Source organism: Aphelocoma coerulescens, chromosome 7 (assembly GCF_041296385.1).
Source record: "Aphelocoma coerulescens isolate FSJ_1873_10779 chromosome 7, UR_Acoe_1.0, whole genome shotgun sequence".
Taxonomy (NCBI): domain Eukaryota; kingdom Metazoa; phylum Chordata; class Aves; order Passeriformes; family Corvidae; genus Aphelocoma; species Aphelocoma coerulescens.
This window is the reverse complement of record NC_091021.1, coordinates 11,583,702-11,610,961: the sequence shown is the minus strand read 5'-3', so window position 1 is coordinate 11,610,961 and position 27,260 is coordinate 11,583,702. Positions and strand designations below refer to the sequence as shown.

At 40.7% G+C, this 27,260-nt stretch overlaps 1 protein-coding gene across 11 annotated transcripts in view; it reads left to right on the top strand.

Moving 5' to 3' along the window:
* Positions 1-27,260, top strand: part of SATB2 (SATB homeobox 2) — a 130,213-nt gene that overhangs the window by 63,133 nt on the left and 39,820 nt on the right. For all 11 annotated transcript variants that reach the window (XM_069022098.1, XM_069022097.1, XM_069022099.1 and 8 more), the window contains 3 exons: positions 117-219; positions 12,649-13,121; positions 25,359-25,571. In XM_069022098.1, coding sequence (XP_068878199.1) covers positions 117-219; positions 12,649-13,121; positions 25,359-25,571 — 789 coding nt within the window. The remainder of the gene's footprint in view (positions 1-116; positions 220-12,648; positions 13,122-25,358; positions 25,572-27,260) is intronic.

Here is a 27,260-nt window from a genome sequence, read left to right as displayed (position 1 = left end):
AAAGTCACAAATGGATGATCATTATGCACTCACATGTCATTTACTTTCCCTGGAAAAGATTTCTAATTGTGGAAGATATTTTAAATCACTTTTTGTCTTTCTTTCTATACTTCCAGAGTATGATTTCATCCATTGTAAATAGTACATACTATGCCAATGTGTCAGCAACCAAGTGCCAGGAGTTTGGGAGATGGTACAAAAAGTACAAGAAGATTAAAGGTAAATTGATTTTTTTGTTGTTGCTTTCCAAATTCTTGAAATTCTGCTGACAGTTTGAGATTATTTTCTTTAAATAAAAGTAATAATAAGGTATAATAATATTAGTGAATTTGTCTACAAAGAGGACACAGTCACAGCACATTTGAAATTAAATCTGATACTTTACAAACAAGGCTGGCATGAAAACACAGGACACAAAACATGCTCAAAATATCCCATTTAGCTGTGCTGAAAGATCAACTGTGTTTTGAATTAAGCTAAAACATTTTGGAAAGAAAAAGTTGTAGTATCTCAGAATTTAAACGTTAAATTGCTATGTAAATTGCCTTAGTTTCGTGTTGTTCCTGAAAGCTAAAAAACTGACGTTTAAGTTACAGTGCCCTTGTTCTCTGTTTTCAGTACTGCAAAGTGTTTTGGCATTCCTGCTGTATTTTATCCTGTAGAATCTGGATACAGAGGATTTAATAGATTGTTAGGAGACGCTTGTAAATAACAAGGTGCTGCACCCGCTGAAATTAAGATAAAAATAGCCCATTGTTTGTCTTTTTTCTACAATGAAATTGTATTGGTAGGTCTGCAGTGCCTGAGGGAGTAAAATTGAAATTCATCCCATTCTCACCACTGAACTGTCTGATCACCTGTCAATGGTGCACAAAACGATGTGACAAGCATCCATCATGTGTGGTTGTGTGGTTTGTTCTTTTATTCTTCCTTTCCTTTGGCAAGGGACTTAGGTGTGCACTGGACCACTTGTTTTTGTAGGGTTTTTGTTTGTTTGTTTAACACTGTGCTTTAAATGCTCAGAAGTTTGAGGACAGTCAAAAACATTTTCATAATTCCACCTGGCTTCTCTCTCCCCAAATGTCCATCACCCTTGGAGGTTAGCTGTATCCTGGGATAGGGCTTTTTCATAGTTTTTCTCTCTCACACCACTGAAAGGAAGACTCTTGTCTGAAAGAAGGCTATAAGACTATTATTAGTCTAATAATAATAGACTAATTAATAGACTAATAATAATAAGTCTAATAATAGACTATTATTGTCATTTCTGTTTGTGATACTTTCACAAGCCAGAAAAATCATAACAGAATTTACAAACATTATGAAGAAATAGGGTAATGTCATGTCCTTCTTGAGAAACCATTGTATTTTTAGTCATGTGAAGATTAGCACCTTTCAAAAGGAGTGTGCCATCTTTTCCTTGTAAAAGGCTGGCAAACATAAGCTACAGAAGTTTGCTTGTTTTGCTTCCTTAGGACAGACTAGAAATCTACATAATAGTACCATAAAGAGTCTGCTGCTTGAGTTAGGAACACATGAAACAAAATTGCGTGAAACATCAGAACAAGTTCTGAGGCATCTGGTTTTTCTCTGCACATCTGGCTTGTGCAGAGCATACCTGTAAGACACTCATGCCTGGGCTCTGCAATTATTAGATTTTCACTAGGGGAAAAAAGAAAGAATGTTCTATGGTAAAATTTTTTGTGTCTAGAAGGAAAATTGTCCAGGCAGAATTGGGGTAACAGTGCAGGTAGGGAAATGGAGATGTTGCTTTTCACCTACTAAAATGGTTTAGGCTAGAACTAAAAAAGTTGATTGGACATTTTAGCATGCGGTTACCCTCATGCCAGATGAACTGGATATTTTTTTTCTCTCTAAATTGCCATTGTGTAACTCAGAAGTGTTTCTTTTCTCTAAATGGTGTCTCTTAATAAAAGAATTTTATTCAAAGTGCTTTAACATATCCTCTTGGTTAAAAAGCAATCAAAGGAATCAAACAGATTTGAGGTCATCACCATTCGCTTTTACTTGTTGTTCTGGGAGAACAGAAATAGGCTTTTTTTATTCATTTTTCTTCTTCATTTTTTCAAAACTGGGCAAGGGTGCCAGTTGCAGAGGCACTGGAAGCCCTTAACTGTAGTGTTCTTAACTGTAGAGATGCTACTACAGCTTCTGAGTATTTCTAGCACACTGTTTTCCACTTTCTTCCATTCTTAGAGCTTTACGCTCTTACTTATTTTTACTTAGTAAGTGCACAGTTAAATTGTTAAGTGCAATAAAAGCAGATTGAAACCTCAATCAAAAGGTCAAGGATCCAAACCCGAAGAGTTTGCCAGATAACTCTGTATCTGTGCTATTCAGAGACACAGCCAGTCGTTGCTGTTTGGAAGTTTGTGTGTGTTAGTAGGAGGAGAAAAAGGAAGGTTAAGGTATGTGTGAAGTAAACACAAGCTGCTATAAAGCAGTTCAAGTAGTGTTGATTCATCAACCATATGAGTGGGAGAGAAAACAAAGAGTCTGTGGCAGGTACAGTGGTGCATGGAGAATAAACAGTCATGTAACTTCAGAGCAGTAATCTTAACCGCCTGCAAACAGGAAGACTTCTGCAATTCTTTAGGTGGTTTCAATTTCTCATCATCTCTTGTTTCATGTTGTTTTGTTTCTTTTCTCTAGGCAGATATTTGTGCAGGACAGCTCAGTTAGTGTGTAAAATCAGTGACTCGAGTTATATGCATCAATCTTCATGTACTCCTTTAATAATAATTTTAAACAAGGACTTCCATTAAGGTGAATGGATGATGCACCTATTCATTTTTTGGGCTGTAGCTGGATATTATTAGACAAAGCTATAATTTAGAGTCTTTAGAACCAGCACCCCTATCCTTGTCTAGCTCTAGAGTTGGTTACTAGAAAGTAAAAGCAAAAAACAATTCACATGAGCTGTGGTAAATACAAAATAGGAAGGGGCTTCAAAATAACTTCATTGACGTTTCAAACTAAATGCAGCCTACAGTATTAAATGTGTTTCCTATTATCTGCTAATGTCTGTTTTAATAAAACAGTGGGAACTAAATGGTTGCTTCTTAATCAAAACCATGATTTCCTAAACATAAGCTATGTGATTCTGTTACAAATTGCCACATATAGATCTACTAGGTCAAACTTTTTTCCTTTCTTATAGAAATAAATAAACAGTAAATTATGTATGCACTCTGGAAGATCAAAGTAATTACAACCAAAGACAGACAGAAATAAAAACTTCTCTGGAAAAAAAGAAAAAAAGAGAAGCATCAGGTTGCCGAGTGCATAATTAATGCTTAAATAATATAAGAAAGTGAACAATCAATAATTTGATATCATTAGCAACAGATGTAAAAGCTGTACACAAATGGAATTGTATCAAATCTCTCAAAGTAAAGATTCTCAGTGTACATTCTGCTGAACTCACCAAAAAGACAGCTAAACTACTTATGCTCATGATTCTAAAAGTTTTCAGTTAGTTCCGCTCAGCATGGCAATTTGGTCGTGTGTCAGATGATGCTAGAATAAAATTCTTCTTGAATTTTTTTCTCCCACCCTGCCTCATCCCCTTAAGGTTTTAAGACATTCACAGTTTACTCAGCAGCACGAGAGTTAGTGTACAGCCAGGCTTGGGAATTGGCTGGTGTGAGGATGAAGGCTTTTTGTCTTCTCCTGGCCCTGGGCCTGCCATTTGGAATGTGTGTGAGAACACGAGGGAGATTATAACAGGATGTTCACTCTTTCCAGTCTCTTTAGGATACACTTATATATTTGAAAGAGAGCTTGTATTAGAACAATTGTAATGGAATGTGTACCGTGGTGGGAAACAAAAGGCTTAACGGTTCTTCTCTGGACTTCTTGCCCTCATGGGTGTCTGTAGTCACTTGAGGTGGTAATTAAGCTCTTTAGTATGTGTTGTAATTTTGTTCAAAATATGCACCATGAATTAATCTAGTATTACTATATGAAGTTTTTTTTTCCTCTTTAATTTTACTTTCTTATTTTTCTTTTTGAGGGATGCAAGGCTTTTTAGTACAAAGTTGTGCATACATGACAAGGCTTAAGTATGTTTAAACCTGCCTCAATGAGGATCAGAGATCCCCCTTTTTTACTAAATAATACATACTAATCAATGACAACTATAGACCAATGGCTTATTCCAGTGGTTCTCAAACTGCCTTTCTCCTGCCCAGTCCCACGGGGACGCTTCTCTCAATCTGAGAAATGCTTGTCTGATTTCTTTTGAAACTGAACTTGCTGAAGCTGGGAGAAGACATTCAACATTGTTGAAATGCAGGATTTTAATAATTTCTTGAAAGGTTTGCATTGATTCTAAGTTTGATTAACAAATAGATACAGAAATAAAAACACTTTGTAACTATGTACATGTATATATATGTATGTATGGAGAGAGGTATTTCAGAACTTAGCCATGCAATTCAGGTAATTGTCAAAGTTACCTACTTGTTTCCCAGTGATTTGGGTTCATAGCATTTAGAATATTTTTTAGCTCTCTTTCTTAATAGATATTTCACTTCTAAGTGTCATGCTTTCTATTTTTATCAGAAGAACTCTCACTGTATCAGAATTCTTTCACAACTGAAAATCTTAACTGGTGTGAATATTTTCTTTTTGCCTGATGACACAACTTAGCTTGGTAGGAGGAAGTCAGGAAGGCAGCAGGAAGAAATAAATACATTGCGGACTTAAAAATAAAAAGACATATTTTTTTTGTCTGCGAATGAAGAACGTGTCATCTTTGCTCCTGCCATCAGTGTCTGTCAAAATATAGCTTTCTGTGGATGTGAGTTTTGAGACTGTGGCTGTCTCAAAGTTTTTGTGGAATGATGAGGCTTTTCAGTTTAAAGGAGGAGGGCTCAATTATTTCTGTTTCAACAGATCAAGAATGTAAGAAAAAGCTTTCATAGCTTCCTTAAATTGAAAATCTGCTTTGGCTGCTCTTTGATTTTTCCAATATTACTGATTTGTTGTTTATGTGCTGTTTTATTCTTGAAGGTTTGTTTGCTTACTTCCAATAATGGATAGACAGAGCAATCTGTTTCTCTTTTAATGTGTTCCCAGAGGCCAGTGTAGGTTGAGAGAGGTTAGAAACAGGAATCAGAAGGGCTCCCAGCTTTCTTATTTCCAGGCTGAAGGAACTGAGAATTGCGGCACAGTGATAATGCCAGTGCGAGTCTGGGGAAAATTGTCACTATGTGCTTGGAGGAATAGTTTTTAATTGTTCCTCTGAAGCAGATGTTGGGGAAGCCTCATGAAAAGGCTCACCAGATCTTTCCCAAACAGTGTTTCTGACTTTTAAAAATACCCTATTTACTGATATATGCATGTGTGTTTCTCTCTCTGTGTGTAAATAGAGGGGTTTATATATATATATGTATGTATATAGATATATAATGTATTTATATGTGTATATCTTCACCTTTTGCAGAAATGTTAAGTTTTTTAAGGGAATACATTTCATATCTTGATTGGATATTAGTCGTGGCTCTGGCACTAAACCATTTAGGGTTGGCTGTGAGGCTCTTGACATTACTGTAACTTTTTCGTACTTTTGCATCCCTTACTGTGTATTCATTTCATTAAAAACAGGACTTTTCTCACTTTCTTAAAAAAAAGGAAGGAAAATAACATCACGGGCAAACTTGTCAGCATCTAGGTAACATACATGACCTGAAGATCATCTCTGACTTGGAGACAGCCTCTTAGTGGCCTGCTGTGCTATTTTATGAGGAGAGTAGTTAATCAGTTGGCACTAATGATGAGGAAAAAGTGGCCTCTCTCTTTAAATATAAGTTAAACGTGTCAAGATTCAGCAAGAATTATAGACCCCTTCACTGCTGTTTTCCCCACCCACATTAGCATTTGCATTTCAGCATTGTCCGTGGTGTTAAGTGCCAGTTTGGGGGAGTTGTGCGTGTATATTGTTAAAAACCAGTTTACCTGCTGCTGTGCGTTCCAGGGGTGTAGAAGTTGTGGCCCTCTTGCTGTTCCTCTCTGTAAAGAGAATTAAAACACACCCTTTGGGTTTATATTTTAAGAGTAACTTTCACCTAAAGTGAGTGCATATATGAATCTCAGCTTTGCAGAATGTCTTCCCTGGCTTCTGGCTGTTTTGAAGCAGTGGCTCTCAGTGCTCACTGTGCCTGTGCTGTGGCACAGGATATGTGAGGGTTGCTGAGTGCCATCTCCTGCACCTGCATATGGCTGGAGTTGCAGCCAGTGCTGCTTTAGGGAACTTAGGCCAGACAGTAAAGCTTGGAAACCCTTCTGTGGAGAAGCTGTCTAGCCACTTGCCCCATGCCTTGCTCAAATGATGTCACTGAACTTTTTTTAAAAAAATGTCTTCTGTTCCAGTACTGTGCTTTTCTCAGGGAGGACCAGTTGTGTGCTGCAGCTGGGACTTCTGCCCTTTTGAATTCTTAGTAAAGAATGATCATCTTCATTTTTTTAAAAGCAAAATGTTTTTGTTTTACCCTTCAGAATCTCAAAACTAATTTTCTTTCATATTTAAAAAAATTGTGTGCTGCCAAACAGCGGCATGTTAGCTCAGACGAAAAGATATTTTTACAAAGTAAGCATTAGTGGAGATTAGTTTGAAACAGGAGGATGACTTGAAGCTTAGGTACAGGCATAAGCTTTCCTATGTGAAAAGCTGCAATGTGTCTCTCTCTGATCCCATGGATTTCATAGAATATGTAACTCTGAGAGCAGAATGGTATTCTGTTCACTTGAAATATCTGAAGAGTTTATATCTCTGTCTTAATGATGTTTGTGTTCTGTCTCCCTCCTTTCACCATCTCTGATGGTACGAATCAAGAAGACACACGTGTATCTCCCAAAGGGATTGCACAATTGACTGGGTCATCTGGGAGGTTTGTATCTCCCTTTCGAGATGGTTCTACTGTTACAATAGTTTGACAGAAAGGGAGATACTTTTATATCAGATGAGAACATCAGTCCATCTAAACCAGTACTCCCTGTATTTCTGTCAGACAGCTCTAACTAATGATTCTGCTGCTTCTCCTTTTCCATTTCACCTGACCAATATTCATGGATTAGAACAAGTGGTCACTAGAACACCTTCAGTGTAATGGTCTTCTCTGCCAGATGGATCTGCCATGTCCTTTTGACAATGTTAACATGATTATGAAGAACTGAGTTTATGCTTCTATGTGCCTCTTGAATCTATACACAAACCCAAAAATAAATCTAAAAATACGATGATGATGCTTGTCTTCTGACAAGCGTCTTTAGAAGCAGTGCAGTCCAGGGGCAGCCCATGTGAAGAATATGATTTACTGTGCTTAAGCAGAACTGGCAGAAGACATGTTAGCATCTCTGTGTCCCAGGGGATGACTTAGTGGTTGTCTTGAGGATAAAGGATGAGAAGGTCAGCTGCACAGAGAGACTCAGCAATGTCAGTACACTCTGCTCAGTTTATCTGAGATTGATGCTGGTTAAAGGCCCACTTTTAATGATGATTCAAAGTAAAAAAATAGTGATTTGTGCTTTGGTGGGAACTGAATGGTTTGCAACTCAACAAAGAACAGACAATGGCCTTTCCTGTCTGTTTTCCATTAGGCTTGGATAAAGGCCTTTGGTACCCACAGCCAGCGGCCAAACAATTTCTGTATGTGCTCTATAGCTATTTTGAGGTTCTGTGCTGTCCTGCAGGAGTAGAGGAAGGGAAAGGTTTTAAAAGTTACGACTGTTTGTCATGTCTGCCTCTCCAGTCAACCTGCTTTTCGTCCAGTCCTGATTACAGGAACAAGTGGCCTGGGCAGAGATCGGGCGCTGAAGCCAGGCAATGACTACGGGTAAATACAAAGATTAGATGTTGAATGAAAATGAGACTCCTCAGACCAGCCCTTTGCGCTGAAGTGGTTAAGTGTGCTGTGATTAAAAGAAATAAGTAATTATCCTAATTATAGATAAAAAGATACAGAATTACCACTTTAAAAGCACCTCCTGTGCTCTGGAGTAGTTCTGTTATTTACAAAGGGGTAGTTCATAATTATGTAGGATAAGCAAGAGGGCACCCTCTGGGTGTAGTGCAGCAGCCCTGTCTCTCCAAGGTGGAGCTGGTGCTGTGCTTTGTCCCCCAAGCTCCAAAGTTCAAGTCTTGCTCCAGTGAGCAGGATGCTGCTAAGCCAAGAGAAATTGTGGGAACCTTTCTGTCTCAAGCTTAGTGCAGGGTATACCAGAGTTCACAGAGCTCTCCCGGATTGGCCACAACTACTGCTAGAAATGGCTTTTATGATCACCAGGTTTTAAATAATAAATAAAACAAAGAAGTGAACTGAAGCACTGGAGAACAGCCCTGGGTGGTGACATCCTGTCACAATTGAAACATGGCAATTCTGCTGGCTAGTAACTTATTACAAAACGTTTCTTTACCAGCTTCTTCTTACTCTGGGGCAAAGTGCCTGTATGCCTGTGGGACTGAAAAGTTCCGGACACACTGGGTCATGGATGCTGGCGGGTCCTCTGTGTCCCCGCTTGCAGTGCAGTGCTGGAAGACATGTTACACTCTTGCTCGCCCTGCTGCATCCCTTATTGTGCATAGGAATTTGGTTTCCAGTGCTGTCAGTCAATTTAGTGCCACACATAAGCCCTAAATGCCCCACAGGCTGTTTGTCAGAATGTTCCTATTAACAACTCAGTGCAAATAAAGTGTGAGGGGAAGGGAAGGTGGAGAAATAAATCTTATTTTAAATCTTTTGAGCTGGTTTTATTTTAAATGGAAAGTTGCATGCAGACCACCCCAAGCTATTGTGCTGTGGTCTGCGTCAGTTGCTTGACTGTGCAAGGAAGATTGGGCTAGAGGTTAAGAGCATCACACATGGGAAGGGTGCACTGAATTCCTTTTGTGCTGTATCCAGGAAGTTTTAACTCAGTTTGGAGTTGAAATACATTGACGCACATGGTAATCATTATAGGATGAGAACTGAATATTCGAATACAACAATTTGCTGCTCCCATTCTGGGGATTATGTTGGTTTCTGACTCTTGTAGAGGTAGAGACATGTTGTAGGGAGGTGTAGAAAAATGAAGGGCAGATGCTATGCTGGAGTGCTGTCAGAGCTAATTGCTGAGCTTAGCACAGTACCTGTTGTCCAGACACAAGTCTTTGCCTACCTAGTGGCTGGCTTCAGAAGGGTGGGTGGCTCTGCAGTATGACAGTACTGTTGTACTTGGTTTAAATGAGCTCTTCAAGCAAAGAACTACAGAATTGTATACCAAGTGAGTGATGCAGAGAGAAAACGAAAACACTGCAATGTCTTTTGCTATGGTCACACCACAGATGGAGGTAGGTAACAGCCTCCTGAACCAGCTTTTATTTAACTACCACAGGCATTGCTAGCAGAAGTAGTTTATCAGCAGTACTTGAATGTAGACAGCACACATCCATTGAACCCCTTCCTTTCCAGTGTAAGGACCTGTGTCCTCACTGCTTTATATTCCAGTCAGTACAGGACTACAAGAGCTCTAAATGTATCCTCAGTTTCAGTAGAACAATAGCAAACAAAGGAAAGACTGTAACTGGGTGTGAACATGGAAAATGGAGGATGAAAAGGTAAAGGCCCTGTCTCAGGAAGATCTGAGGCAGAATGCTGGTGGCACAGAAGCTTTGTGGCTCCTGTATCCCTTTTTTCTTAGAGCATTGCTGGCAAGCTGGCCTGTCTCAGGACAGTGCCAGTCTCCATCTCAAGGTTGTCTCAGTTTTGCTCCTGTTTGGCCCCACAGAACCCTACCAATCCATAGTTAACAAAGAACAACAGGGAATCAGATACGGGAAATGTGTTAGAGAAGGAAAGAGTCTTGAGGAGTTGAGTAATGCGCATTTTTTCCATCCAGCGTAACTGCTAATGGTAACCTTTTATTACTGAGGTGGTTGGAGTGACTAGAATCTGGTTTGTTTATAGGGAGTACATGCATGGCTGTATAGTCTAATGTGATCAAAAAAGGAAACTGATAATAAGGGAAAAATATACCTATGGAAGCAAGTCAGGTGATATTTCTGTGTAATTCCAAGTAGCACTGCAGAGATTAACATCCTGGCAGCCTTTTCATCTTAAACTTTATTTTTATAGGGGTTTATAACTTGGCATTGAAGTCAGGAGTGGGTGGAAACTTGGCAAATGTGGTTCAGCCCAGAAAGTGAATGTTATTTATATTTATTTCTCACCAAGTTTTCAAAAAACACTTGGTTACTGTTTTTATGTTCTAACAAGTAATAATTTGTTGGTTTCAGTGACTTATTCTCTGTGTACTCCTCAAACTACAAATAGTTCAGAACTTTTTCAGCTCTTCTGAAACTCCTAGCAGAAGGACTCTAGATTTTTAGGGTTGTCAGTGATGTAGCAGGATGCTCCAAGTATTTCATTACACTGAGCAACGGCTTTATTCGACTTACACCTGCTAAGTAGCTGTTGTACTTTTGGAATAATTGCATTTGGCTGGCAACTGTGTGTATTTAATGGCATTACTCAGGTGCAGACTTAGTGCACAGAGGCTGAGAAGGTGACAATATGGCCATGTGGTCTCTGAATCATCGGTGTTGCAGACAAAGCAGCCCCTCCTCACTCCCCTGCCCACACCCCTGTATCACACAGTGATGGGTTCATCCCTGGAATTAGCGCTACTCCTATTGCATATTTCACATTGATTTCGTGTCTGTTTCTAAAGTGGTATAGAACTTTCTGTACCTCATTCCAGGGAGGCCTACTGACATCATGAGGAGCAGCTTTTGAATAGGGATTTTCAATATTTTCAGCAAGATGAAATACTGCGTTATGTATCTGGCAGCCTGTGAGTAACACAGCAAAATGGTCATTTGCTGACAATAATATTTATGTATCACATGTATTGCATTGGCTTTCATAGTTGAAATACAAGTAAACACTTACTTGTATTTACTTACACTCAAATTCAGTTGAGTTGAAACATTAGCTTTTGTGGAAAAGTGGAATTCATAGTTTTCTTCTAAATTAATTTTTATTTTAAAATTTTAAAGCAATTATTTTATAGAAGGCTAAAGATGTTATGGGGTTTTCCTTTAAAAGAATGGGAAGAGTGAGTTAAAATTTCTTACAAGGAAGTCCTGGATATTAAATCACCTAGTTGTAAAATTCAGTACTAGTGATGTTCCAGAGTGACAGTTCTAAAGATAGTAACTATGTGTTTGTATGTGTTCAGGTCATGACTCCCTCTCTGTCTTAGAGTAACTCTGGAAGGTGAAAAGAGCTGTCTTTCTATTGAGAAGGAAACAGAACAAGTCATCAGTAAGCTGTCATTCTGAGTTTTAACTGTGTAAAGCTTCAAAGCTTTATATAGATTAGGTTTTTAAAAAGAGTTCAAAACCTCATACAGTTGTTAATCATTACACAAGTTATAATAGTATTATGGCCTTTATGAAATAAATCCTATCTTGTTATTTGCTGAGACCAATACAGGGATGAGGTAGTGGTTTTCTATGATACACTTCTCTGAACACTTTAATATGAGGTCCATATAAAAATGCCTATTCAATTGCATGTAGGGAGGCTCACGGAATCTGCAACCTACTGTAAAATGACTCCTGATTGCTTAAAATTATCTAGGTAGGAGTTATATTTATGCACTTTCCAAACTTCATTTCCTATTTCAAATAGTACTTTCAGAGGAAATTTTCTTTTTTAATATGTGCATTTAGTTCTGCAGTTACATGAAAAGATACTGTGATATTGCTGACATAAGATATTTAACAGGGGGACAATGCACATCGGTATATAAAACTATAAAACTACAGTGTATGCATTTTGCGTGTGCTGTTTAGTTTTTTGTAACATGATGTCACTTGGAGATCACTGTTGTGCTAAACAAGGTTTTTTTTGAAGAGAGTGAAGCCACTTTCTTTCAAGTGGGCATTCATGCAGAAGTGCTTTAAAGTTTCTGGACAGACTCATGGCGATGGGGCTTTGGCTACAGGAGCCATTGCTTTAAACTTTTCTCATGTGGGAATTTCATTGTTTTGTAATATGCTTTCACACAACCAGCATGAGTCTGCTGTGGTGCACCTGGGTGAGCTGATGGTACCAGATAGCTCTATCCACACACAGTGCAAGGTGGAGTTTATGTGAAAAAGATAATAGTTGCTGAGTTTGGAATGAGAAGCTGTGCCATGAGCTGCACAGGGAATGGCCTTGTTTCTATTTGGTTTGTGTGAATGGATGCCAATTCGAGTTTGTTTCCTTTACATAGATACCAGCGATTCTGAAACACTGACCACTTGTAAAGGTTACTGAACAGATTCAAATGTTAGTAACAATACAAATGGAAGTGTCCAAGCTTGTTTCTTTACTGAAGGAGGCTGGAGAGGATACCTGCTACTGGTTTATACGGACTCTTCATGAATTGTGGATGAAGCCTGAGTAGTCCAAAAGAATGTTAATTATTCTTGTTGCTTTTACTTTGTGTTTCTTTTGCTTATGTTTCTGTGATATTTCTATGCAAGTGTAGACTTACAAAGTAAAGTAGGTGCTGTTGTGTACAGTCACCTGCAATATAATCCTTGCCCTGAGTACAAACTGAAATGACAGCAAGCTAATTTTTCTCTTTTAACAGTGGAAAGAGTGGAAAGAGAAAACCTTTCAGACTACTGTGTTCTTGGTCAACGTCCCATGCACTTACCAAATATCAACCAGCTGGCAACTTTGGGAAAAACTAATGAACAGTCTCCTCATGGCCAAATTCACCACAGTACTCCAATCCGAAACCAAGTGCCAACGATGCAAACAATGATAAACCCTGGGCTCCTGTCTCCTCAGCTGAGTCCACAACTGGTGAGGCAGCAGATAGCGATGGCCCATCTGATAAACCAGCAGATTGCTGTCAGCCGACTGTTGGCTCACCAGCACCCACAGGCTATCAACCAGCAGTTCTTGAATCATCCACCCATCCCTAGAGCTGTCAAACCAGAGCCATCAAATTCATCGGTGGAAGTCTCTCCAGATATTTACCAGCAAGTCAGAGATGAGCTGAAGAGAGCCAGTGTGTCTCAAGCTGTCTTTGCAAGAGTAGCATTCAACCGCACACAGGTATCAATTTCTATTCTATAACCAAGAAGGGGCAAAACTGTGGCTCTTGTGGGGCTGATGGTTGTTGCAGATCAAGGCAGGGGGTGTGCCATAGAAACAGGTCAAACCACTCTCAGTCTTTTCCCCAGTCTCTTTGTCAGTTTTGAACAAGGCTGTTTCTTCCTGGAACAAACTGTTTATTTGCATTTGGCCACTCCTGCACCGTTACCTGAGCTTTGTTCTCTAGCAGTCATTCCACTCATGGGAGCTCTTCCCTGAGCTCCTTTCTGTGGTTATAAACTTTCACATTTGCTCCTGCCTGATTGCCAGGAAGAGGTAATAAGAGACTGAGAGTTAGAGGTGTTTTTGGGCTTCCTTCTTGACACTTCCTCAATTCCTTCCTGTGGTACAACTGATGCCACAGCTAGTGCTGCTCCCACAAGGAATGCGTAAGGCAAGTGTGCTGGGAAAAGTGTCTGCCTTTTGTAGCAGATTGTGTTTGCTTTCATACATCTGACACAGGTTTTCTCACTCACCTAGTGAAAAGCAGATGTTGAAATGATTGCATGATAGTATCAGCTTAAGCCTGGCACCTGGGGCACCCAGGGTGAATGTGTGCTTGGAAAGACAGGCCATTTACATTTATCCTGCTGTCTTTGGAGGAGGATACAACATGTGATCTCTCAATTGTGATACTCTGTATCAAGGCTTAAGAAATGGAAAGTGGCTTAATATTTAATATTGGTACAAATTCCTTTTGCATAACTGGAGTTGTTCTTTGAGGTAAGATTTACCAGCAAGAGAAGAAAAGGGGGAGTGTGTATCTCTTGGAGGCCTGTCCCTTGTCCCATACAGTGCCTTTGTCTGTTCTCCTAGATTAATGATTTTCTTTGGCACTGCCATTTTGGAAATGCCATGTTATGAGGGAACTAATTAAAGTATGGAGCACATTTTATTACTTCCCTTCTTCCATTAAATTTGTAAGATGGCTGCACTCAGAAAAAAAACATGAGTTCTGGGGTTAGCCTTGAGGATATCAAATGAAAACTACATAGGAATGTATGAGTATTTCCTCTTTTAAATGCTGCTTTTAATTTGGAAAAGCTTTTCATCCCTCTGGGGTCATAACCTGTTGTATATAAAGCCTGCTATAATCAAGGTAGATGGTATTGACAGAATGACATATTCTGAACTGGAGCAAGAGGTCGGCAATAACGTTGCCAGTGAGGGTTTTGTCACTGTCACCAAACATGAAGCTCTCCTTTAGCCAGACTGGGAGACTTGGGTTGGTAATGCCCAAGTCTGCTATTAAATCAAAGGCTCATTCCCCAACAAGAAAGGAATTACCTGCTTCTTAGCCCTCCATCGTAAGTAATACGATGTGCTCTACAGTTCATGATACTGACTCCAGAACAGGCAAGTCTTACAGCATCCATAAAAGATTTGCTCATCTCACAACAGTTTTGTTAGTCAACAGGGCCCTAATGTAGAGGACCAGTGCTCTTACATACAGTGCATCATGTCCCCCGGAACCATCACTGCAGCAGAAGAGTGTAGATACACGCTTATGTTTCCTTGTCCTCAGCTGTTAATTCCAACTCAAATCAAGTTCCCCTCACATCAGGGACTACTCAGGATATTAAGAAGAGGGGCTCAGACAGTCAGTGTTGCACTGCACAGTAGAAGGTGTGGGATATTTCCACACATCCATGGTGGAGAAGCAAACTCTGTAAAAGGCACTTGGAGTGGAAAATTCAAGTCTACTCTCACCTGCTTGCATCTCCCCTGCGGCCTCCGAGGTACAGAGAGGTGTGTGTTTCTCTCTGGAAAGGTTTGGATTTGTTGCATTTCACAGAAGTGCCAGCATTGGAAACTGGAAGTCTGTTGTTTCTCATGATGGTACCAAATAATAGATGCTGTGTGCCAGCCAGCTAATAATGGTATTAATCACTGCATTATGGGCCACTGCTTAATCTTTCTTCGTGGTAGCTCTGTGGTGTACATTAGCCTATAATTAAGTATAGCTTCATGAAATATGTACTGTGAGGCTTGTTTAATAGATAAATTATTCTCTAATTTATTTTAAAGTCCAATGACCTACATACTCAATGCTGAAAAGCCCCTTCTTACTAACATTATTTCTCTCCTGAGGCCTTCCATCTGAGCAAATCTGTTAAATGAAGTAGAGGAAGCTTTGATCCAAACTAGGCTAAATCCATTGGAACAAGTGGCTGACAGTTGTATGTATGCACATGTATGTGGCAGGGAGAACGTGAGGCGGGTCAGAAGGAGAGATGAAATTGTATGGTTTGTGAAACATCCAGATCTTCCTCTTGAAGGTGGAAGTACGTAACTGAAGACAATATTTGCTTATACCTCTGGCCATGTTGTCTGCACACATGAAAACAAAGCGCTTTGGGCTCTGTGACAAGTTCTGTACATTTCCTGGAGCACTGTGCTCCCACTGACATGGAGACTGAGCATCAGGCCATCAGTACCTGCTGTATGCACAGGAGAGCTGCACAGGGTGTTTGGTGAGGAGCTGGCCCAGGCTGAGTTAGCCATGAAGAGGGTTTCTTTCAAACAGAAAGTTCCAAAGTGAACATTTTCTTTTTCATTTGAAAATGGGAATGAAGAACCCTCAAAGTGTATATGCCTGATTTTTAGTAATTGTCTTCAGCTAACCTCTGCTTCTTCTTATATTTAGAGATTCTCTGTCATAATTTTAATTCACGCTATTGTGGAACCTAAATGCCTATTTGTTCAGCACATGGGATGGGTAGAAGCACACCCACAGAGACAATATAATTATTGCAGGTGGTTTTAATGACACTTTTCAGTAAGTATGAAATTCCTCCACAACTTTCAAAATATTTAAAATGGTGGTGCACCCTACCATGTTTGTCTAAGATGATGCTGCCCACAGTCTCCTCAGCAATGGTAAGAATGGTGTCTGTTGTAGTGACACCCTCTTGGGCTCTGCGTAGCTTTCCCTGCTCTTGTGGCCTGGAGAGAACTTGCCATGGCTAAGGCAGTTAGCAATATTATTGAGGCAGGAGGTTCAGTTTCTTGCTTATGTAATTGTGTTGCTTGTGCCCAAGTTTTTTACAGCCAGGATCCTTGGCCTTGGCTCCCTCTTGCCTGTGACCCCTAAGTCAGAAGAATGTGTTGTTTACTGAAATAGTTTGTTGCTTCTGCTCTGAACTAACAGCTCACTAATGGAAAGCTAGGCGTCCTTATCGGGACCTAAAAAACTGCATGCGGGAATGTGAGTGGGTTTGAATTGAAGGCAGACAGCTTTATGAGGCCTATCAAATAGAGTTAGATAGTCATATCTGATACCTTTAAAATGGAAGGCATCTTTGTGATGCACGTAGACATGAAGCCAGGCTGTGAGCTGAAGTTGTTATTAAACAGTCATTAGTGAAAGGCTTAATTTCTGTAAGACTTTGGCACTTTTTGATTGCATAGAGCTATTCAATCTTGAGGAAAAAACAAGGAAAATTCTGATTAATACTGCAAATCTGTAGGAGAAGTACAACTGTCAGAGTCAGAGCATTTGGAATTGCCCTTTGTACATTTTTAAAAGCAGTCAAAGCTTGTGAGTGAAGTGCCTGCAATATACAGACTGTAGAGGGTGAGGAGGCTTCAGTGCACAGAGGGAGCTGATGTTTCTTGTTGGTCTCAAACAGTGCAGTGAAGTCAAAAGGTTGTCAGGACAGTGCAGTACTGCTCCAGTACTGGAGCTCTCAAAAAATTCCTGCCTGGCTGAAGCATGGATCATCTTTACATCAGGATAACTTCTAGGTGACAAATGGCCTCTAAAAGCATGAGCACTCTCCATGTTGGCCAACAGAGATGCTCTGAAGTGAGAGGCAGGACAAGGGGTCGGATGGTCAAGGCTATGGACTTCTTCCTGGAGGAGAATACACACATGGAGTTTGGTCCATGCCCAGGGCAGAGTCCTTGTACCATCCTGCAGTAGTATATTGTCTTGTAATACAGCATTCAAATTGCAACCAAAAGGTTGTAATAACCAGCACTTGCTTAGTGAAGGTTGTAATGTTTTGATAAATTGTTAGGTGGTGTTGGTTACAGGAAAAAGCAGGACTGAGAGGACTGTTTTAAAGGGAATGCATGAAAATGCTCTCTAGGATTTACCTTGTCCTTCACCGGAAAGCTTTTTGGCAAATCTGGAGGAACTCAAGTGATCCCACTCCTCAAAATTCAAGCTGGAAAATAGGTAATTTGAACCTTGTTCTGCATAAAGAAAATGAGCATATTATTCTTCTCTTCATTTGCTCAGCATCCCTCTTTGCTGCAGGCTCATGGAGTTGTAGTCAGGACAGTTTATTGGGCTCTTTTTAAAGAGTCCAGACAGTTTAAATCACTTGATCAGTGAACTGCTGCTCTCCTTGGGAGTGCCCAGTGGACTGCAAAGCCTTTAGACTGAAGGAGTGTTTCAGTTTGTATCTTTCTCTTTTTTTGAGCATCTTTTTTTTTTGCCAATGTTGTGAAATAATAGCCAAAACTAGTAAAATGCTTGGGCAAGTGGCCAGTGCTTGTTTTACTGAACAGCCTCCGAAACTGGAAATATCATTGAATGTGAGGCTTTTAAAATCAAGTCATTGTGGGGCCAGATACAAAGAGAGCTGGATAAAAACACCAGTGTGTTCAGGCTGCTTGTAACTTTATTCCCAAAGAGCACTGCTCCCTCCTTCCTGCCCTGAGTAGCTCCATGTGGGAGCATTGGCTTCCCAGCCTGCAGATGGGAAAGCAGCACACACCCAGCTCAGCTCCTGCCTGGTTTACTGGTGCCAGCCACGTCTCTTTGGATTAAAGGAGTAACAGCCTGAGGAGGAGGGAACTCCACCAGCTTCAGATGTAGCGAAGTTTATGATGAAATAAGCTGCAGAGATCCTCCTTGTTGAAGGGATTTGGTCACAGGAGTGCACAGGAATCCTTGGCTGCAGGAGTGGTTGAGGCATAGGGGAACACAGGATTGGGTGGTACCCCAGCTTCTGGTGCAACTGCAGGCAAGTCCAGGGTTCTGCAATGAGGAAGAGGGAAGTAACATTTCTGTGGCATACAAAGGTGTCACTGGTCACCTGTAGAGGGTTTGGGGGCTCTGACAGCAGGAGGGTGGTTGTTAGGGTAGTAAGGCTATGGGTTGTGACCCCTCATTTTAATTCTTTCGTTGGCAAAATTCCCCCAAATGAAAGTGGGTTCAGAAAAGAGTCCTCTACAAGGCATTAAAATCCGAAATATGGTTTGTTGAAATAACTGAGTCTTCCACCTCTATTTGCTTGTGAGCCAAATCCTGGACAGAATTCCTTTTGCAAATAATTTTCCCTTTAACTCACATGAGAGGAACACAAGCAGCTTTAATTCTCTGCCTGGTATCTAGTGAGACAGTCATGCTGCATTCATCGCTATGGTGTCTGCCCCATTGTGCACAGACTTTCAATTAGCAAGGCTTCTGGTTTGGGTTTTCAGAGGGATTTTTTGTTGGTTTTTACCCTCACAGAAAACTCTCATAGCATGAAACGCTTTCATGCTGCCTACTTGTTTTATTCTTGGGTGTAATGTGGCACAAGCAGCGTTCTGTTGTACTCACAGGAAAGAAGGCAGTCTGTAAGGGAAGTGCTTAATTTAATAAATTGCAGATTTTTAGTACATGGGATATTTGTTCCAACAGTGGGTTTTGCACTGCCCAAAATTTCAGTTTCAATTAACTTAATTGTATTCAATAAGCTGAATGAAAAGATCTTAAGTAGCATGTGAGTCAGTCTTTCAGAATGTGTGCTTGTAGGAGGTGGCTGCTGCCTGCTCAGCTGAAATACAGGAGTCCTGAGCCTTGGAAGCAAAGGCATGGATCTACAGTGTGCACAAGCTGTGTGACTTTGCTAATTTTCCAGCATATTTCAGGATAAAGGTCTGACATGCATGTCATATAAATGGTGGCACTTTGTGGCTGCAGGTGGTCGGTCTTTCTCTACCTCGTTTTCTGCATGCATCCACATTCAGATCCGCATGCACATCCTGTCTTCCCTCATAAAAACAGATACCATAATAAAAAAGAGGCTTTATTAAACTAATGCAATAAAGCCGTTTTCTTTGAGGATTTAAGCACTTCATTTTTAATAATAAAAATCAAATTTTCATTGTTGCACCCTGTATAAGTTTTATTCAAATCAGCCTCTAAATGCTTTTTGCCTAAGCAGCTCTCTCCTGAGATGTATGTATTTTAGCATTAGCTAAATGAGTTTAAGAACAAGGCTCATACTCTGGCTGAATCTGGAGATCAGAAGATTTCTTCTAAATGAAGGACTGATGTGATGTGTACACTGAAGGATGCTGGGAGACTGTTGGTCTCCCATTCACAGGGAGTCAGACTCAGTCAGAGTCCTTCAGGTTCTGAAGTTTGTAAAACTGATACAAATGTAGCACCACACATTTTGACCATTGACAGAGAAGAGCTGGCCGCACAACAGAGTACAAAGACACTTTTGCCTGATGGAAACTGTGACAGAATGGAGATGAAGGTGCTTGGTTTGGCTAACCACTCAAAATTTTCCACTGATTATCTAAAGCAATTTTGCTCAGCAAAATTGGACTGGACACATTGCCAGGATAAGCATTTCTGATAGACTTCCAGCACTTCTGCTTCATATCCTAGCTGGAATTAGGAAGAGATGCAAGGGATTGAAAACAAAGCAGTGAGCATTTGAAAATGAGCTTGAGTCCCAAGAAGCCTACAAGTACTTCATATAGAGGTTCTTGTTGAGTGCTGTATACTTAGAGGCAAAGAGTAGTATTTCAGAATTATTGAATGTATCTTGTTCAGCCCGGTAGACAATGCTGAAGGTGAGACTTGGAGTAAATGCAGAGAGGCAGAGAGATGTCACGGTAATATCCTGCCTTGATGTGAGAAGAACTCAGCAGGTGGAATTGCTTTATTCCTTGAAGGGTTGTGAGAAGTCAGTGCTTCTGCTGCAGAGCTCCTGGACTGACCTGCTGCCTCCAGCTTGCACTTGCAAGTAGCAGACAACTGTAAATATAAATGGTCATTTTTAGCCTGGCAAAATCAAGTTTGTTGTTGTATTCTCAAGGTACAATTAGGGTGTAGTTCAGTAGAAACGCGTAGCTAACCAGGGGGTCCCAGGGTGCTGCCTTCCATGCTGGAAATAGGCCTTGTGTGCTGAGAGGGGACATCACTGACCATTAAGATCAAGATAATGAAACTGAATAAATGTCTACATTTTCTCATCCTTTCCCTGATGGAAAACAGAATATCTTTTCTGTTGAGACTTGTCAGTACAAGTGCAGGGCTTAAAAGTACTTGGAACTTTAAGCACTGCAGAAGCAATATTTTTCTAGTATTTCAGCATTTTCTCTGTTGCTTTTGGCCATAGCTGAAGTATGGAGAGGCGCAAATATACTGAAAGTCTGAAAAAGTGTTTATGCTTTTTCAGTCCTTCATATATATAATTTCCTTATACAGAACATATAAACTGAGGTTTAGCACATTAGTTGGGTTTATTTAAATTTTTGCCTTGGCCAGTGCTTTGATTGTCCAAAGCCTATTCTGAGCCCCTTTAACATTGGTGCCTGGTTTTGTAGTCAAATGGCTTAGGTCTGTAAGAGGAAGAGCATGACTTCTATCCAAGTCATTGAACCTGATGTGTGTGAGGCCCTGTCCAGTGCTTGGGAGTCTCCTGCTGCCTGACGGCCCTCGTCCTCCTCTGTCCCCAGCACACGAGTGTCTGGGCTGCACTCCAGCAGCACCGCCTCGCCCCCATCCAGATTGCTTTTCACAAGTTCCTCTTGCAAAATCATCCTGCCTTTGGTCACTGGTAGTGCAGTCTGCTGCCCCACTGAGATGTCATTGACACCCTTTCTAGGCCTGAGCAGCAGCCCTTTGGGAAGAGGGCAGAGAGGCCTTGCTCACCTTCTGTGGGCTTTGATCAAGCCTTTGTTTGCCTTGAAGGGTGGTCAGTTGGTCCACTGGATGCTGGAGTCAGTTGGAATAACAGTCACTCTACATTGTACTGCATCATCTCTCAGAAGCTGCTTAAAAAAAGATTAGTTGCCAGTGAGGTTTGGGTTGTTTGTTCTGGAAATCCTGTAGTTAATAAAAGTAAAAGAAATTCACAAATGAGGTTTCATAGAATAAATGCAAAGCAAACCCCTGTGACAGTGACTTTGCTGGCCTGAAGGGACTACGTTTCAGCTAGTTTGAAAAAACACGGTCAAAATTACTCCTACCTTAAATAGATTCAGTGACTTTTTTGTTTTGATTGGACATGTGCTTTTTTTCTCCACCACAGGTATTATTTTCTTAAAGCCAGTTATGGATCCAGCGTGTAATTTTAAAAATAGTGCAAGTTCCAAGGGTAAACCAGGCTGTGCAGAGCCCTTGTCTCAGGGTGATCACACACCTTGTTTTCTAGCACAGCCTGTGTGAACATTAAACTTCATCAGTTGCCTCTTCAGCAGCCGGCTTTAAAATGATGCAGAGGAGTGGAAAAGCAAAGATATTATCAAGCTGCATGTCCTAAAATGTATCCTGGGAGCTGTGTTCTATGTAGAAGATCTGTTTGGCTATTTAAAGTCATACTGAGACTTTCTAGTCCCTGAAGATGATCTTTTAGGTTTGCAGAGTTGGTTACTCTGTAAATTGCCAATTTTTTATTTTTTTATTTTCTAATATGTGAGATGTAAGTAAGTCAGAATGAGCTAATTTAGCCAATGGAATTTTATAAGAAATGCATGAATGCTGTGGGTTTCCCTTCCTCACCCCCTCCAGCAGAAACATAATTTGCAGAAATGAAAACAGTCTCTGGCTGGCTTTAGGGTTTTCTCAAAAATAGAAACAGTAGGGTTTGTCTGGCTGGGCCAGTTTCCTCACCACACACCTGGTGTATATCACTTTAAAAAATACATTATGCCTCATTAAATTACAATTAAATGAAATCATGATCATTTGTTTTTCTGGAAGGAAGATGTTTTGCATATTGAAAGCCTAATTTGTTGCAGGTGACAAAAAGGCTGAACAGATTATTTAATATCACTTTATTTTTTATAATGTTGCTCACTGGTTAGTTTGTGTATACTTCAGTAGCTCAGAATTATATTATTGTAAACGTTATTGCTCTCAAGACACTTTATTTTATTGTCCTCCCCTATCACTCAGCTATCTGCTGCTGCTGTTTACTGGCGTTGTTGTTTATCTTCAGTTGCAGGAGGACACGAGATTTTTCCCTCATGAGTCAGTTTTCTTATTAGCTCTCCTGCTGTTTACATGGTTCCTAAGCTGCCAAGGCACTTAGAGGAGCTGCAGAAAAGTCCTCTTGGCAGCCAGGTTTCCTACCTGCCTGGAGTGGGGCACGGGGAGCAGGGCTTGCCCCTGCCAGGGGCTGCTGTGTCACGGTGCTGGGGGAAGCAGCAAGTTACCCCCTGGAGCAGGTGCCTGCCTTAGAAGGTGAGGCTCCCAGCCTGCTGATGGAACAGCAGTGCTGCAAAATACTGCTGCATCCCTGTAGCAGGTCAGGATGAGACCTTAATAGAAGCAAGAGGGCAGGCACCAAATCTACCCCATGAGAAGATGTTTCTGGTGATAAATCAGAGCCTTCGAACACAAGGGTTGGTATCTCAGACAGGGAGATACCTCTTAGTGCCTGAGATACCTCTTAGTGCCATGACCAAGCCACTTGTACCTGTGAGCCTCTGATTTGCATACAGAGTCAATGACTGCACAGAAAAGTAATTGCTGGCATGCTTTCACATATGTTTCTGCTCTCCATTTTTGAAATTGGACCATAAATTTACTGAGGCTAAAATGGGAGGTAGAAAAAACTGTCTTAGGGTCAGCTCTAGTAGCTTTCAGATCCCTTTCTTTTATACTAAACTCGCTAATTTTTGAAGTTGAGCTTTTCTTTTAACAAGGAGTTTTATATATATCCTTTCAAAGACACAGGGAATTAGGAATTTAGAGAATTGGTGGAACCAATATTTCATTTATTTACTGCATTTGAAGAATTTTTCACTGACTTCAGGGGAAAATTTTAATAAGGACTTGCATCAATCTTGGAATCATGCGGGTTGTGGCATCAAGCTCCTGTATGTCCTTTTTTGGTTAATCTTCCCCAGCCTATGAGCCAGTCAAACTTTGGAAAGCTTTTCAAAATGTCCTTAGCTTCTCTGAGGGGTGGTAAACTCTGAGGAAGAAGCCAAGTATAAGCATGCAGTTGTGTCGAGGTCACACAAAATGCCAGAGGACAGCCCAGCACTGCAACTTCTTCAAACTTTTTCCCAGTGCAGATGTTTTTCATCAGCCAACTTCTCTCTCCCATCCCACTTCTGAGTGGAGCTCACCATGGTTCCATTCCCAGCTCCAGTCCTTCTGGTGCCCACACTGATAATTGCGGAAAAATGTAATTGGGAGTGTCTTAGCTTGATTATGTAGATGAGGAGCTGAAAAGATGGAGCCTACCTTCAGGTTATGTGTGGAGCTTGCTTTCAGCACTTGTGGTATAAGCTCTGCTGAAGCAGAGGTTTCACGTGTGTATTTTAGTGTAGGTGTTTAATAGCAGATAAATGCAGGTACAGATACATCCTTTGCTGGTCAGTTGGTTTTGTCAGGAAGACTGGTAAATAAGATCAGTATATTCTAAATATGTTGGCATTTGGTTAATTTGCCAACTGTAGTGGGAGGGCTTTTAGGAAGGCTTTTTGAAGGAGACTCTGATATGAAAGAAAATAAATGAGAACTAAATATTATGGGGCTTGGAGTATGTGGTTGCTTTCTAGTAACATTTTTCTGACAAGAAAGGAGTAAGCCTTTGCCTGTCCTTGGGAAGCAGCTTGCCTGGGTTCTGGCTGTGAAGTAACTGCAAAACACTGGTGTCAACAGCCACAGCGGGGCCATGTCGGGGCCTGTGGGGTCCCTGTGCATGATCCTGCTGAACTGTTCCTCTCCCAGACCAGGCCAAGGTGAGCCCTCCCAGCTTGGACTGGCATTTCACACGGCTTTTGTGGCCGGCATTCCTGGGAGCAGCAGTGCAGACAGCCTCCAGGTTGTGACAGGAGGGAAGCAGGAGCAGTGTCAGATGGCTCAGGGAAGCATACTGGCAGAATAGCCTTTTGAAATAATGAGCACATAGCCTCGCATGTTTAACGTAAGATATCATTTTGATATCATAATGATATGTTATGTTAAGATATAAACAGTCTCAATGAGCAGAAATGCTCCCTCTCTGCTTCCTTGCATACCAGTACATTAAAACAGGTATAGTTCAGGAATTTGCTGTTCCTGCTACTTGGAATGAAGTCCCAGTTTGTGAAGTGTCGGATACGAGGGAGTGCCTGGGGGAAGCTGGTGGCACACACTGTGTCCTTGACAGTTTCTGTAGGCCCTGATCCAGACTTGTGTGCTATGCTTTAACTTTTAGATAATCCATGGAACTACTGAGTGCGAGTGCATGCACTTATGCATAAATTTAATCCCATCATTAGATTTAAGCCTCTTCTAATGACATTTTCATCTTTCAAGTTTTTGGGTTTTTTTCACTCTTTATTTTTTGGAAATGCTGTGTAGTGGCTTTTGCAAAAGCTACATTAATATGGTGTTCATTCACAGTTGCAATGTGAAGCCTGTGGTATTTTCAAATGAGGCATGAAAGAATGGGTTAAATCCCTAAAGCTAGATTCTCAGGTTTTATTATTGCTTCATTTTTCTCCTTTCAGAAATGACTGTCCAAACTGAAATGAGCGGACTGTAACATCAAAACCCAGCCAAACATTTTTCTTTATAAACCTCCTGCACTGTTTAAATGTCGAAACTAAATTTACCAACCTTGGCAGATTTGTCAAAGATGAACAGGATTGCCAAGTGTTCCCAGCTTCAAGTAAAAAGAGAAAGAGAGAGAGAGATCTAACAGCTCCTAAAATATTTGCAGCAAGCACCTGGTGATAGCTGCAATTTCTTCTAACCAGTGCACCTACCTTCCTATCCAGCATCTCCATACTAAGAAGCTTATTACTGTGCCAGAATAGGACAGTCCCAAAATAAACCCCAGCCCCCAGAAGACAAACACTTTCCTACAAAATATCCCCTCAGGGAGAGCCCATGAGATTCTGATGTAGATTGTCAGTATTGCAACCCAGCTGGTTACACTAAACAAATTTTTAAAAACCAGAGAAACCCATCAACACATGACTGGCTTTTTTTCTTTTCTTTTTTTTTTTTTAAACCAGGGTTTGTTGTCAGAGATCCTGCGTAAAGAAGAAGACCCTAGGACAGCTTCCCAGTCCCTCCTGGTAAACTTAAGGGCAATGCAGAATTTCCTCAACTTGCCTGACTCGGAGCGGGATCGTATCTATCAGGATGAGAGAGAGAGAAGTATGAACCCAAATGTGAGCATGGTGTCTTCAGCTGCCAGCAGCCCAAGCTCCTCCAGAACACCCCAGGTAAGATGCACTCCCTTGTTACCTGTTTATTGTGTGGTTTATTCCAGGGAAGGAGTTTCTTTTCACCCTTCTCCTGTCTGTTGCTCCCCTTGCCCAGATGAATTGTGGAAAATCTTTTGTAAGATTTTGGAGTGGCTGTTAAGAGACATTTAGTGGATTTCAGCAAGACACTGTGATGATTGTTGTAGCTCTAATCAGTGCCATAAATGCAAGAGTATGTAACATTAGTGCCTGAAAGAGTACATGTGGACATTACATACAGGCTGTTGATACATGTCCATTGAATGACTATTCTAGAATATATTAGAGAAAGACAGTGCATGTAGCTTTTTAGCTGTGTCCATTACCTTCTTCAGAACACAGAGGAAATTTCTGGGCTTCTGGTTCATATATGTTGCAGTAAAAAGTGTCTAGTGAACAGAGGTCTATAGTGTATTAGATAGAAGTTGTTAGAAAACATTGTGCTCCATATTTTGCATAGGAAATCAGTCCTTGAGTTAGAGGTTTTTACGAGTAAATGTTTGAGGTACAGAAAGTGGGGATGGACAGGGTGCTGGGAAGGAAGATGTTGCTTTAGAGCTCCCAAGCAGCTGTTATCTCATTGACTTAACTGCATGTGTCTATTAAGGTGCTGTTGCCGCCCACTCTTCCCTGGGTAGGTTGTTCCTTTGCACTAAGAAAGAGCATCCACATACTACACTGTAGTAGTCATCCCCCTGTGTACTAGACTGATGCAGTCTCAGATGTTTACTCTGGAAAGTGAGGGTGCTTGCATAGGGCTGCTGATGAACTCCTGCCATGAGATTTGCCTGACTTGAGTCTGAACTTTCTGACAATGCAGACATGATGGGTCAGTTCTAGCACTTTTCGGATCTTTAGTAAATGGGCCCGTGTAACCCTTTGAATAATAGCAATGAGCACTTCTCATTGAATTCTGCAGTCACAGCTGCTAAAAGTAAGTAAGCAAGCAAGCACTGCTGGGGGGAGTGAAGTTTTACATTCAAACTGACCATCCTTAGGGAAGGTGCGTTGATTTTGTAGAAACTGTTGAGGTTGTTCAGTTTAACCCAGACATGTAGGTGCATTTCACTGCAATAAATGATGTAAAGAACTGTTTTCACTGAAAGCAAGCTTATCCTGCCAACCCAAATTTGACACTGAATTTTCATTACATGGGAAACTCATTGTATGTTCCTTACCCTTTTTAGTTACCTTCAAGTGAAAATAAAAATCTATAGGGATTTTAATAGTGGGTACACTATTTCACTATTTAAATAGTGTACCCACTTACTGCATTGGTATTGATTCATTAAAGAATTAGCTTACTCCTGCTTATATTTAATGCAATACGTTTTGCACTAGAATCAAGCACTGAAAGGAAATTGAGAATAAAAACTGTATCTCTTCCCATTTCATTCCTGTGTTGAAATATGCCATTTTCTCGTGCTCTAGCCACAGCTAGAACATAATTTAAAATAATGGAAATTTTGCCTGCCTTGCTAAGAGCTAAATGTTGCTATGCTAGAAAACTGTACTCTAGAAGTACAAACCAGCCCATACTTGCCTTATTTCAGCTTAAAGAATCCAGTAGAATATTGTGAGGTTTTTGATGAGCAAAAGCAGCACACAAAGGTTTGTGTACCCAGTGCTCGCCTTGTGCCCGCTTGATAACATTTCCCCAGCCCTCAG